General features: G+C 48.4%; 2 protein-coding genes across 20 annotated transcripts in view; one reads left to right on the top strand and one right to left on the bottom strand.

Annotated features, from left to right (window-relative positions):
- FOXN4 (forkhead box N4) overlaps positions 1–12,970 on the top strand; it is a 61,716-nt gene that overhangs the window by 46,908 nt on the left and 1,838 nt on the right. For 11 of the 12 annotated variants that reach the window (XM_082196108.1, XM_082196106.1, XM_082196110.1 and 8 more), the window contains one exon: positions 220–1,011. The exons of the other annotated variant lie outside the window; for it this stretch is intronic. In XM_082196108.1, the coding sequence (XP_082052234.1) occupies positions 220–476 (257 nt within the window). In that variant the 3' untranslated portion in view covers positions 477–1,011. Of the gene's footprint in view, positions 1–219; positions 1,012–12,970 lie in introns of those variants that run through there. 12 annotated transcript variants of the gene reach the window in all.
- The window catches only part of ACACB (acetyl-CoA carboxylase beta), a 73,379-nt gene continuing 63,829 nt past the window's right edge, over positions 3,421–12,970 (bottom strand). For 6 of the 8 annotated variants that reach the window (XM_082196054.1, XM_082196055.1, XM_082196053.1 and 3 more), the window contains 11 exons: positions 12,353–12,496; positions 11,321–11,441; positions 10,115–10,211; positions 9,701–9,797; positions 9,166–9,301; positions 8,546–8,723; positions 7,748–7,860; positions 6,944–7,098; positions 6,176–6,346; positions 4,251–4,387; positions 3,421–3,854 (listed from right to left, as the gene is read on the bottom strand). In XM_082196054.1, coding sequence (XP_082052180.1) covers positions 3,728–3,854; positions 4,251–4,387; positions 6,176–6,346; positions 6,944–7,098; positions 7,748–7,860; positions 8,546–8,723; positions 9,166–9,301; positions 9,701–9,797; positions 10,115–10,211; positions 11,321–11,441; positions 12,353–12,496 — 1,476 coding nt within the window. In that variant the 3' untranslated portion in view covers positions 3,421–3,727. Of the gene's footprint in view, positions 3,855–4,250; positions 4,388–6,175; positions 6,347–6,943; positions 7,099–7,747; positions 7,861–8,545; positions 8,724–9,165; positions 9,302–9,700; positions 9,798–10,114; positions 10,212–11,320; positions 11,490–12,352; positions 12,497–12,970 lie in introns of those variants that run through there. The other 2 variants (XR_014213133.1, XM_082196059.1) reach the window with 2 other exon arrangements.

Raw genomic sequence — 12,970 nt, forward strand, 5'->3', positions numbered from 1 at the left:
ACTGGTCCAAGTGGGGGGGTCTAGGTAGGTCCTCATGAGGTTTGAGATGGGGATCGCTCATGGGCTTCCTTAGGACAGCTGGCTGGTTTCATCATGGAGGGAGATGGGCCTCTTCTCACTAGAGTCAATGTGTGTTTCGCGGTCCTCCTCTCTTGCACCTTCTCAAAGCTGAACTGTCACCAATGTTCACTACTCTGTTGTTGTCCCTATTATGAAAAGGTAACATCTGGGAAGAGATGAAAGACGAGAGCTTCAACTTGGAGAGCCTGGGTGCTTTCAGCAACTCTTCTCTGGCCCTCTCTGACTGCGACCTGGCCCCCGCTGGCCTCACCCCTGCCTCCAGCAACAACACTGACCATCCCTCCTTTTCAGACTTGCAAGTGACAGGCCTCTACACAACATACACAACGCTGGACCCCATCTCTGCCACTCAGTACATCAGCGCCCAAGGAAACAAGCCTATCGCCCTTCTCTGAAAGAGCCATTCCCGTCCCTTGAGCCTGACTGAGAAACAGAGAAGCCCAGTTCCTTCTGGGGGTGCTTTGAGCCTGCAAAATTATCTAAATTGGGGAGGAGAACTTGCCTTGCTGCTCCTTCAAGCATCCCAAGCAAGAGATTTTGGTGAGATGCATAGTCTTGAAGACACTAACTGAAGTGAAGGGATTCTGGTGTGCTCCAAGGCAAGCTGCAAAATTTCAGCAAAGCCCCCCCAACCCGCCGATGCTTGGGCTGTTGTGAAGCCCATTAGGGTTGCTCTGTCATTTGTGACAGTCTAAGCCGCAACTGGCTGAGCTTTCTATCACTAGTTGCAACTGTGTGCCCCCAGCTCCACTCTGGGGCCTGCTGGTGGTTCCTCCCCAGATCTTCTTCCCCAGTTCCCAGAGGCTTCACTTCCATTAGTGATCCCCCTGCCTCTTGACCAGCCTCTCTTCTCTTCAGGCAAAAGGGGGCAAATCTCCCCTCCCCTCTGTCCATCTCAAGCCACACCATCCAGCTACTCTACCTTCCTGCAGGCTCCTATTTCAGCCATCCCTTCTGGGAAGCCCCTGAGCAGCTGCCAGATAGTCTCAGTCTAGTCCAGGCCATGGGCAGCAGAGTCTTCCGAGGGAGGATGGCCCATGTTCCCTGGTAGAGAAAGTCTCAGCTCAGCCCTCACCAAAATCTGTGCCCTGCAGCCTCAGCCCCACCTGCACATCTGTGTGAGCCAGGATGGATGGGACCCGTGGCCAAAAACAGCTGGGGAGCGTCGGCTTGGCAAAGGCTGTACTAAATAAGGAACTTTACACTGGATAAAACATTACCTTAGGCTTTTAAAACAAAGGAGAAATAATTTAGGATTTATATTCTAGACTTGTGTATAGTATTTCCTAATTATTGTACTAGGCAGTATTACTGTTGTAAATTTTATTTATAATTTATTTTTATGAAAACAAAAAGGAATTGTGTATTCAGCATCATTTTTTTTTAATGTTGTAGTGACAGGAAAACAAAACACAAACCTTAAATTATTCAGAAGCACAGCAGAATACTGCAAAACTTTTATGTCAGGTTCTTTCCCTTTTTTTACCTGAACTTTAAAAGAAGTACTTTGGATACTTAGAGATAAAATGGCACATGCGCCAGACCCAATACTGTTTTTTATGTTTAACTGATAGGGCTTTTCTACAGCTGAAAAAGGACTGTGGCTCTTTTTTTGCAATTCATTCCTGTGGATCTTTTCTTTGAAGTGCACCCCACCCTCTTCAGTGGGGCTTACTGCTCCCAGGTGAGTGTTTCCAGGGCTGCAGCATTAGGTCACAAGGTAAATAAATGAATAGGTCCACCAACAGGAGGAAAAACTGGAAACGGGTTTTAAAATTTGAAAACTTACAATTTAACGTTTAGTCTGCTGATGCCAGTATAACCTTGATGTAATATTTATATTTTTAATAATGTTTTACTAAACACTGGTTGGATAGAATTTTTATAAAGTCTTTTTCAGATCTGGAACAAAATATTTGCTCTTCTTTATAGACTGTGGAAATATTGAATGGGAAAGTTCCTTCCTCTTGGGCTTGTTTACACAACCACAAGTCGGAGAACGTTGATCAAGGCAGGTGTCACTAACAGAATTTTTATTGTTTAAGGAAACCTCCCTTGGAAAATGTAATGTCAGTTCTGCTTACATGACATGACTTGCCATCCAATAATTTACTACTGTTGGCCTTATGATTTTTTAAAAAAATTCACAATAAAGAAGGATTAATGCTAGAGGCAGTAATGGAAGAGACATATGTCCAGAAATAAATCAAGATTGCAATTCAGAACAAGAGCAATGGAGAGGAAATAGCTTTGTGGCCAAGAACAAATCTAGTTGGAAATGCTCAGAGAATTAAAAAGACCTGTTTTGCGAGTCTCTGACATGGTAACAGACAAAATGCATGTGGCATCTGTAAATAAAATCCAGAGAGGATCATTTCTAGTAAACATTGCAGTTTTTATTAGACGCTTGAACAGTAGAGGACCCCCCAATGACAATGTGCACATAAATTAATATATTTGCTAGGAGAAAGAGCAACTTTTTTGAACTTGGTGCTTCCTTCCTTGAAGGAAGAAACCAGAACTCTCTTTTTCTTTTAGAAAAAACTCCCACCTGTCACTGAACTCAACACAACATGTTCCTCAACACCCACCTGGGCTTGAATAGTCCATGGCAGCCTGGTTTGGACACTGGAACGTTAGTGCGACTGTCAGGATATGCAACACTCAACAGTGGATAGGATTAGCAACATAAACTTCCCTTCGGTTGCCACCTTTGCCCTTTACACACTTATATAAGTTTTCTTGGTGGGGGGACTTACAATGTTCAACATTATGCAGATTACAATACATTCCACCTGCCAGGTATTTACACCTTTGAAATGCACTGTGAATTCCCAGGTTGCAGCCTATTCCAACAACCTACCCAATGCCTCCAATGGCCATGGCATCCGCTTAATCCCATTAGGCCAACCTTTGATGGAACCACTAGGTTGGCGATGGAGGCACAGCCTTAGGCACCACCAGGAAATGGGCAAATGTTTCCAACTGAAGGTGGAGATGCTGCTTTGCTTTTGAGGTGGGCAGACCCTGGCAGAATTGCCTTGCGCTCGAGGGATGCAGTTGGGAAGGATGATGGAGGGAGACGGAATAATCCCTTTCATTAGGAAAATTGACAAAACTTCCTACATCAGGCAAATGGAGCTAAAAATGTCATCTGCAACCAAGAAGCAGCAACATTTTTTGTAGGAATTTCTGCAATGTGTTCTGTGGTGCAGCGTGGCTGCAGTGCAGTCTGTGTGACACAACATTTTGCCAAGGCCTTGGAGACTGGTTTGGAAGTGGTTACTGGCATTGTTCCCTAGTGCACAATTCTATCACAGACATATTTTTTTTAAAAAAAAGTCACTGAAAACTGGTACTGTTATTTTATAAAGACAATACATTTTGATGTGAAAACACCTGGCGAGACTTGTCTTGTACACCTTCGGTTGATAGCCAGCCAAACAGCTGGGGATAATTTTGTCCTCAGGTGCACGACAGACAGCTGTCCTCCACTGCACCTGCCATGTGGCTGTGCTCTAGGAACTGCTGGTTGAGCCCTGCACTGAAGATGCATTCTGCGCTGCGCCGCTTGGCCACGAGGCTGTCAGGTCTGAAGGAGGCTGGTGGTGGGCGTGAGCCTGTTCCTGCTGCAGCTATGCCCTAGTCACGAGGAGGAAGGGTTGTCCATTGTTGCCAGGAGGTGAGAGATCTGGGCCCTCTGAGCACGAGTGATGTGTTGGGTCATGTGAATGATGCAGTCCATGGCAACTTCGGGGTTTGCTTGAACTAAGCTGCAAAGGGGGGTGTTACGAGGGAGAAGGAAGGGGGTCATTTAAGAATGCAGGCTGCTGGATCAGGCCCATGGGAGGCCACCCAGCCCAGCATCCTGCTCTCACAGCGGTTGGCCAGATGCCCATTAAGGAAAACCCACAAGCGGGACCCAAGGACAAGAGTGCTCCCCCCCCTCCCCTCGTGGCTTCTAGCCACTGGCATTCAGAAGCCCCATGCTGCACTTTCAACTTGCAATGGCGCTTGCAATGTGAATCAGGCACCAAGCACTGGACGGTCCTCCCTCCAGATCCCTGCTATGCAACTCTTTCCAACCCAGAACTAGCCCAGATGCACCCCTGCAGCAAACAAGCTGAGCTTCCTCAAGCAGCCCCCCTGCTGTCTCACTTTACACTCACTTTCGGATGTGCTTGAGGGCATAATCCCTCTTCAGGTACTTGATGTTCTCCTGGATGGCAGACTTGGCCCCGTCTTCCTCTTGCAGGTGCTTCTCAAGCCATTCCACCACCACTTGGTTGTTGTCCCAGAGGTAGCCCTAGAGGAGGAGGAGTGGAAACTCAGACTGGCTTTGAAGAGAGGTCAGAGTGGGGTATGGGTCCTTCACGCAGTATGCACCCCTCACTTCCAACCAAGCAGGCCTTGAAGGTTGCCAAACCCATTTAACCAGAGGTGAGAATGGGATGTAATGCACAGGCTTTAGAATCATAGAATCATAGAGTTGGAAGAGACCACAAGGGCCATCGAGTCCAACCCCCTGCCAAGCAGGAAACACCATCAGAGCACTCCTGACATATGGTTGTCAAGCCTCTGCTTAAAGACCTCCAAAGTAGGAGACTCCACCACACTCCTTGGCAGCAAATTCCACTGTCGAACAGCTCTTACTGTCAGGAAGTTCTTCCTAATGTTTAGGTGGAATCTTCTTTCTTGTAGTTTGGATCCATTGCTCCGTGTCCGCTTCTCCGGAGCAGCAGAAAACAACCTTTCTCCCTCCTCTATGTGACATCCTTTTATATATTTGAACATGGCTATCATATCACCCCTTAACCTCCTCTTCTCCAGGCTAAACATGCCCAGCTCCCTTAGCCGTTCCTCCTAAGGCATCGTTTCCAGGCCTTTGACCATTTTGGTTGCCCTCCTCTGGACACGTTCCAGTTTGTCAGTGTCCTTCTTGAATTGTGGTGCCCAGAACTGGACACAGTACTCCAGGTGTGGTCTGACCAGAGCAGAATACAGTGGCACTATTACTTCCCTTGATCTAGATGCTATACTCCTATTGATGCAGCCCAGAATTGCATTGGCTTTTTTAGCTGCCACGTCACACTGTTGGCTCATGTCAAGTTTGTGGTCAACCAAGACTCCTAGATCCTTTTCACATGTACTGCTCTCAAGCCAGGTGTCCCCCATCTTGTATTTGTGCCTCTCATTTTTTTTGCCCAAGTGCAATACTTTACATTTCTCCCTGTTAAAATTCATCTTGTTTATTTTTGCCCAGTTCTCTAATCTGTCAAGGTCGTTTTGAAGTGTGATCCTGTCCTCTGGGGTGTTAGCCACCCCTCCCAGTTTGGTGTCATCTGCAAATTTGATCAGGATGCCCTTGAGTCCATCATCCAAGTCGTTGATAAAGATGTTGAATAAGACCGGGCCCAAGACAGAACCCTGTGGCACCCCACTAGTCACTCTTCTCCCCCTTCTCTCTGTAAACTTGCCTTCCACTCTGAAAACGCCACAATTTTACCCATGCTTTGTATTATTAAGGCGTCTTATATCTACAGGTAGATTGCACACAAGGGTTTGGCTGCAAGGGCTCCATGTACACATACAAACGGTGTACAGTGGTGCCCCGCAAGACGAATGCCTCGCAAGACGGAAAACCTGCTAGACGAAAGGGTTTTCCGTTTTTGAGCTGCTTCGCAAGACGATTTTCCCTATGGGCTTGTTTTGCAAGACGAAAACGTCTTGCAAGTGTTCCGGTTTTTTTTTGCTTCCCCCCCTTTTTCTAAGCCGCTAAGCTGCTAATAGCCTTTTAGCCGCTAATCCGCTAAGCCTTTAATAGCCGCTAAACCGCTAATAGCGCTAATCCGCTAATAGGGTTGCTTCACAAGACGAAAAAACCACTAGACGAAGAGACTCGCGGAACGGATTAATTTCGTCTTGCGAGGCACCACTTTATCTCCAAACCCTTGGAGGCGCTGCGCGGCCAGCAGCTGAGGTGGAAAGAGGGAGAACACCCAGCCCCCCCGAGTATGCTGGCTTGGGCTGAAGTCCAGCCTCTGTGGAGGGAACAGAGGCTACCCCATCCTTGCAACAGAGCCAAGCCAAGCACCTTCACGGCCCCCTCCGTTTCCAGGAACCATCGTCGCAGCATGGACTGGATGTGGCTGTTGCTTAACTCGCTGTGAGCCTCTAGGATCTCTGCCTTCACGACTTCCTCCAGCAGGAGGCGCCGCAAACGCCAGTAGAAGAACGCCCGGGCATTTTTCCACTGGAGAATGTCCTAAAAGGGAGCAAATAAGGTCGTTGCTAGTTAATTTTTTTATGGGAATATTAATAAATTATTGCACTGGCCGGAGGAAGCTTATCAGGATATTCACATTATCCAGTGTTGTAGACATACTTAACCCCCCTTAGGCAGCCTGAATGATGCTCTCCGTCAACTCTGCTGTGACAAGACAGGAGGTCTGGGGCCAACCATGGGGCCAAGTCTGGGGCCAACCATGAGAGTGGGAGGCAAACACCTCTGGGGGGCAGCAGGTTGGGCAAGTATGGCTCAGAAGCTGAGCAGGTTCATGAGCCCACAAGCGTATGGTTATATTTTCATTCCACGCTTTCTCCAAGACACTCTGCCCAGCAGACAAAGACCCTTCCCTGCATTTTATCTTCATGACAACCCTGTGAGAGAGGTTAGCGTGAGATGGAGCCCAAGGGAGATGTAGCAAGCATTAGGGTGGAACAAGGATTCCAGCCCTTGTTTTTCCAACTTGAATGAAATGAAAAACAGTTCCTACACCTTCTCAGGCATGAGGGATGATCAGACTCCAGAGGCTGGAAGAACAGAGAATTTGGGAGTGAGAGAAAAAACCCATGGCTTAACTGTAACGACTCCTTTCTCCTGCATCCTCCCTGGCGTGTCGTGGAGGTCAGCAAACTGCACCGCCACCTGGTGGAAGATGGGGAGGAGGTAATCCTCGCGGGCCTTCAGCTGCTTCTCCAGCTCCTTGTGCTCCTCTGCAGAGAGCCTCGGGGAACCTGTTAATCCCAGAATACAAGAAGTCTTTGTAGGAGAAGACAAAATCTGTAGACACCAGAAAAAGCGGCTGATCCGTGGCAGGGAGGAAAATGCCAGGGAGGAAGAAGTCTGTGCAGGGAAGGACTATAGAGTTCAGTGGTCAGGGCATCTGCCTGCAAGCAGAAGGTCCCTGGCGCCATCTCCCCTGGGGTGTCCGGAGGAGTCTTGGAAAGGACTCCCTGCCTGAAACCCCAAAGAACTGGTGTGGATAATGCTGAGCTCGAGAGACCGCTAGTCGGACTCTGCAGAAAGCAGCTTCCTCTCTTCTGACTTCCAGGTTCACCAGAGGAGCCTTTGCCAACCTGGTGCCCTCTAGATGTTTGGGACGGCATCTTCCTTCAAGCCCACCCAGCAGGGCCATGGTTCTGTCATCCTGCAGCTGTGCTGGATGGGGCCGATGGAGGGCGCCAGGGTGGCGCAGTCTGCTCTAGCAAAACATGCCCAAAAGAGCACATCAAGAATATTTGCTCTCCCTCACCTCCCCACCCTGGATCAAATAGGGCCTTTGAAAATGGGTAGAAACCTTATTTCAAGGCCAAGCTTCCAAGGGGAAGGTGGGGAGGGTAGGGAGGCAGGAAACAGCCCCACAGCCCTTCTCTCTTTTCTTACCCAGCTGCTCAGCAATCCTGACATAGGTGGCATCAATCCTCCTCATGGTCTTCAGCAGCTCCTTCCTCCGGAATTTGATTTCCACGGTGCCTTCAGCTTCTAAGATGCCCCCCCTGGAAAGCAAAGCCATCTTGCAGAAACAGAGACCAGAGGCTTACAGGAGCTGCACTCTTTCCAGCCAGACATCCTTGCGGCATTTAAGTACACGCTGGTGGAGATGTTCAGCCAGGCTCCACGGACGTGATCACTTTGGATCAGAGACTGGCCCTTTGGGGAGGCTCCAGATGTGAAGACCACAAGAACCCAAGAAGAGTCTGCTGGTTCATCCAGTCCAGCCTGCTGTTCTCACAGGGGCCAACCAGACAGCCCAAGACGGGAAACCCGCAAGCGGGATCTGAGCACAAGAGCAACCCTCCCTTCTTGCAGTTTCCAGCAACTGGCATTCAGAAGCACGGCTGCCTCACACAGCACATGATTAGCCTATGGAACTCCCTGCCACAGGAGGCAATGATGGCTACCAACTTGGATTGCTTTAAAAGAGGGCTGGACAAATTCACAAAAGAGAGGACTGTCAGTGGCTACTCGCCACAATGGCTGGAAGAAGCTTCTGAATGCCAGTTTCTTGAAGCCGTCCTGGGGGAGAGGGCTCTTTCACTCGGGTGCTTGGGGCCTCTGGCTGGCCCCTGTGAGAAGAGGATGCTGGCCTGGATGGGCCCTTGGCCGGACCCAGCAGCAGGGCTCTTCGGATGTTTTGACGACAAGACTGTCTAGCGGGAGAGCGCCTCCCTCAGCACCCACCTGCTCTCTTTGTCTGCATACAGCTCCATGTGAAGAGGATTGATAGTTGGATCAATCACCACCCAGGAGCCCCCGCGGAGCTCGGCATGGGGGGGGATGTAGACGAGGGCCGGCTGCTTGAATTGCCGAAGGCTGTCCACAATATACGCCCCAAACTTCAGCACCTGATCATACATGTCTGCAAGGAGGGCAGGAGTCACGGCCAGCTCCAGGGCCGAGGGAGCAAGTAACATCACTGGGTGATTTTTTAAAATTAAACTTATTTGCCACTCTTTTAAGCAAAGTAACTTGAAATGATCAACAACAATAATTAAAGAACATTTACATTAAAACCAGCATAAAACAAGGCAGAGAAATCTAAAACACGTGGCTATTTTAAAAGGAAGGATTAAAAGATCCCACCCACTAAACAAGGCGATGGGTGATTAACAGCCAAAGGCTTGGCAGAAAAGAAATGTTTCTGCCTGGTGCCTAAAGGTATATAATGAAGGTGCCAAGGAAGCCTCCCTGGGAAGAGCATTTCACAAGTGGGGGGACACCACTGAAAAGGTCCCGTTCTCAGGTTGCTGCCTTCCTGTCCTCCTATGGTCAGCTCATACAAGGAGATGTGCGTAAGTTACCTTTCATCCCACCAGAGAATCCTCTCCAGTTGGCAAAAATCAAAAGTGGAAGGCGTTCACGGTCAAAGTCTCTGATAGCCTGGGCTGTTTTAAAGGCTGAATCCGGAAACCAAACCTGTCCAGCTTGCTGGATTATCTAGGAAGGAGGGAACAGAAGAGGTTGTGTGGGGGGGGGGGGGACCCTTCAAAACCAAAAACTTAGTAAAAAGGAAAGCAGGTAAAAATTTCAGATCCTGGTGACAGCAGCCAGGAGGTTGAGGGGCCAGGGGCTAATGGGGGGTTACCAAAAGTTTGTTGTTGTTTTGCCATTTTCAAACGAACATTCGGGCCAAAGCTCCCCCCCCCCCACACACAGTGCCCATGTTTCAAGGGATGTGTCACAGCAGAAGAGGAGCCATGTGGTCTGCGGACTTTTTACACAAGGAATGTAGAGGTCACCAAAACAACAAGGCAGCTTGAGAAGAACAATACAGGTTCATGGAAAAGATAAAATCAGCAATGGTACAGGAATGCAAATGACTCTAGTGCTCCCAACCTTCGCTTCTGATTCTGGGTTTGCTGGATCAGCTGGCACCGCCAACTCCACTGTTCGGGTCTCCACTGCGATCACACCCACCGGGATCCCTCCCAGCCTGCAAAGAATCCGAAGGAGGGAAAAGAGCTTCATGTGGACTCCATGCAAAACAAATGAAAAACTATTTAAAGACTCCAAGAGCATTTCAATGATCATAAGGACTAGGAATCCTATTTATGCAAAAGGCAGAAAGCAGAGATTTTCATTCTGACGAATTCTGCACCAGGCATTAAATGACCTGGGTGCCGTGACAAGGGCAGGAGTGTAGCCCACCCCAGTAACTGATCAGGCAGCCATTGGGGGGCACCTTTAAGAATGTGCCAGCCCCCTCCTCTCCCCAACTGCCTCTAGTAAGAGGGAAGATTCAGCCCATACCTGGCTCTGCCAACCACCACCGTCTGGGCCCAGGGCTGCATTATCTCCATGAAAGAGCCGTGGTCAAAGAAGCCGCTTTGCCAGGATCCCTTCACAGCTGCACAATAAAGGAACGGGGGGGGGGGGGGGAGAGAGAGACACTGAGAAAAGTCTGACTGTGGCCTTCCAAAGCCACAACCTTTTCATATATGCTGCATTCATTATATGCAAAGCTGGAGAAATGTCGTAGCAGCAGCTCACCTCCATTTCCAGCTTTTTTTTTTCCTTTAAAAAAAACTTTCACAGTGGAGTTTATGATCTTTTGCTTTCCCTTGCATTTTTACTCCACATATTTGATCCACATCTTTTAATTATGCAATTCACAATGCTTTGGGTTTTATACTGTATTTTGGGCTGTCAGATCCTGAGAGCCCAGGGCCCAATCCTGAGACCTTGGGGCAGCCTCTGGCGATATCATTGGGGGCTGGAGCCCAGTGGTGCCCTTAGGCATGACACATTAAGCATTAACCATAGTCGCCAAGAGCATGTCGTCCAAATAAAAAACATGACGTCTACAAATGAACAAATACGTCACTGGATGGAAATTCCTCCCCACACAGTGTGTTCATGCAGTTTTTTGCTTGTCCTGCCATTTCCTCCTGGGAAGAACTTCAGTCTTTACAGCTAAAACAGAGCAATTATCAGTGGGGTTTTCCATGGACTGACATTTGCTCTGACTCAGTCGCGAAGGGAAGGTTTGCCTGGGGTAAGCAGCAGGTCAAATGGAAAACCACTCAGACCTGTTTTTTTTAGGCAGGGGACAAGCAAAGCCTTGAGCCTTGGTGATGGAGGTTATTTGGGAGGGGGGAAGGGGGCAGATCTTCCAGAGAGTCTATGCAATAACCTGCAACCAGCTCCTGCCAGACTGAAGCTTGTAAGCTTCAAGCATAGCCTATTATTATTAGTAATGACAACAACAACAATGGCAACCTCCCTCTGTCACTTGGAAAGGGCCACACAAACCTAGAGACTTCAGGTCAGCCCTGGAAGTCTGGAAAACAAATTGTAGATTTGCCTTGATGACACTGACCAGGAGGAAATGTCAATGAAGAAAATTCCAGGTCAGAAACAATTCCCCTGCTATTACATTGCAACCCCTCCCCTTTCAGTTCCATACCTCCAAAAGCATTGCAGAACTCTTGCAGCTGGGTTAGTGTCTGTACTTACTGGGATGAGGTCTCCCTGCCAGCATCCACCGGGGATCATAAGGGGCTTTGGAAGGGACAAAGTCAATTTCTCTGTCAATGGGGTCACTTGTGGTGGTGATAGGCAAAGGGCTACGATTGTCCTACAAGAAGAAACTTCTCTTAAACGAGCTTTAAACAAAACGAGAGCCCTGAGAAGATGATCAAGAAAGGAAGAAATTAGGGCTGCTTAGCTCTGAGAACGTGAACAGCATCTTATATAATCAAAGCCTCATAAAATTGTCGGAAGGGACCCTCTTTCTCCCTCAAAGGGGATGGCAAAGGGGGCCTTGGGGAGGGGGCAGGCCATCTGTGCCCACGGAGAGGGTGGTCAGCAATATCCCATGGCCCCAGTGAATGCCCTTCCTGGAATCATAGGGTCTCATCCTCAACCCATCAATTAAACCTACATAAATCTGCCCTCCGGTTTATGAGAGAAGCAGGACAGAGAATTTTAAGATGGTGGCCATCAACCACAGTCATACTTCGGAAGTCGAACGGAATCCGTTCCGGAAGTCCATTCGACTTCCAAAACGTTCGGAAATCAAACCTGCAGCCAACCGGAACCCACCTCAGACATTCGGGTTCCAAAGAATGTTCGCAAACCAGAATCCTCATTTCCAGGTTTGTGGCATTCAGGAGCCAAAATGTTTGACTCACAAGGTGTTTGATTTCTGAGGTATGACTGTATTGGATTTTTATTTATTTATTGGTAATTCCCTTAAAAAAAAAATTAAATCATTATTTTTTTATTTTACGTCTGCTGCCCAGTTAAGATAGGGGGAAACGTTTTCAGTCAATTAAGATACTTTATTGTAAGAATTTATTTATGGATAGGTTTTGTTTTCACAAGGAAGAAAACAAGAACATGACATAAATAAATAAATAAATAAATAAATAAATGAAACAAACATTGCACCCCTGGTGTTTATCACCCCTATTAGGATAAATGATGAGGCGGGATGACTAGAGAGGAATTGTGAGGATTGTCAAAGCTCTGTCGCCCTCAACCTACCTTTGGCATAAATGTAAGCCACTGCAGAATAGTGTAGACGCCTTCAAAATCGTCTGGAACTGTTACGTGGGAAACGCCATTATTGTGCATGATCTGCACCCCTCCAAGCTGGTTGTTTGAAGTGTACACTTCACGGCCCAAGACCTGGTCCAAAAACACAACCCCAATCCAAGAAGAACGTAAGAAGAACCCTACCGGATCAGGCCAATGGCGACCCATTTGCCCCAGCCTCCTGCTCTCACGGGGGCCAGCCAGCAAGCAGGACCGGAGCCCAGGGGCTGCCCCTCCCCGCCTGCCCCACTGGCCAGCAACTGGCTTCCTCCAGGGGAAGCAGCAGGACAACGGGGAATGTGAGAGGGAGAGAAGGACTTTTCTCTCTTCACTTTCCCCAGGCCAGGCATATTTCTGTAAACTTCCATTGTGTCGCCTCTCACTCGCCATCTCTCTAAACTAAAAGGTCCCAAATGCTGCAACACGTGTAGGACTGTGATGCAAATCACTTAGGGAGATGCAGTGACTTTCTTTTTACATCCCCAAAATATTTCATGGGCAGAGAGAGAAATTGTTCCGTCCTTTCCCACACTGCAGCTGTCTGCAGCTGAGATGGTCTGGGAGCGG

Source organism: Podarcis vaucheri, assembly GCF_965113315.1.
Source record: "Podarcis vaucheri genome assembly, chromosome: 13".
NCBI classification, from domain to species: domain Eukaryota; kingdom Metazoa; phylum Chordata; class Lepidosauria; order Squamata; family Lacertidae; genus Podarcis; species Podarcis vaucheri.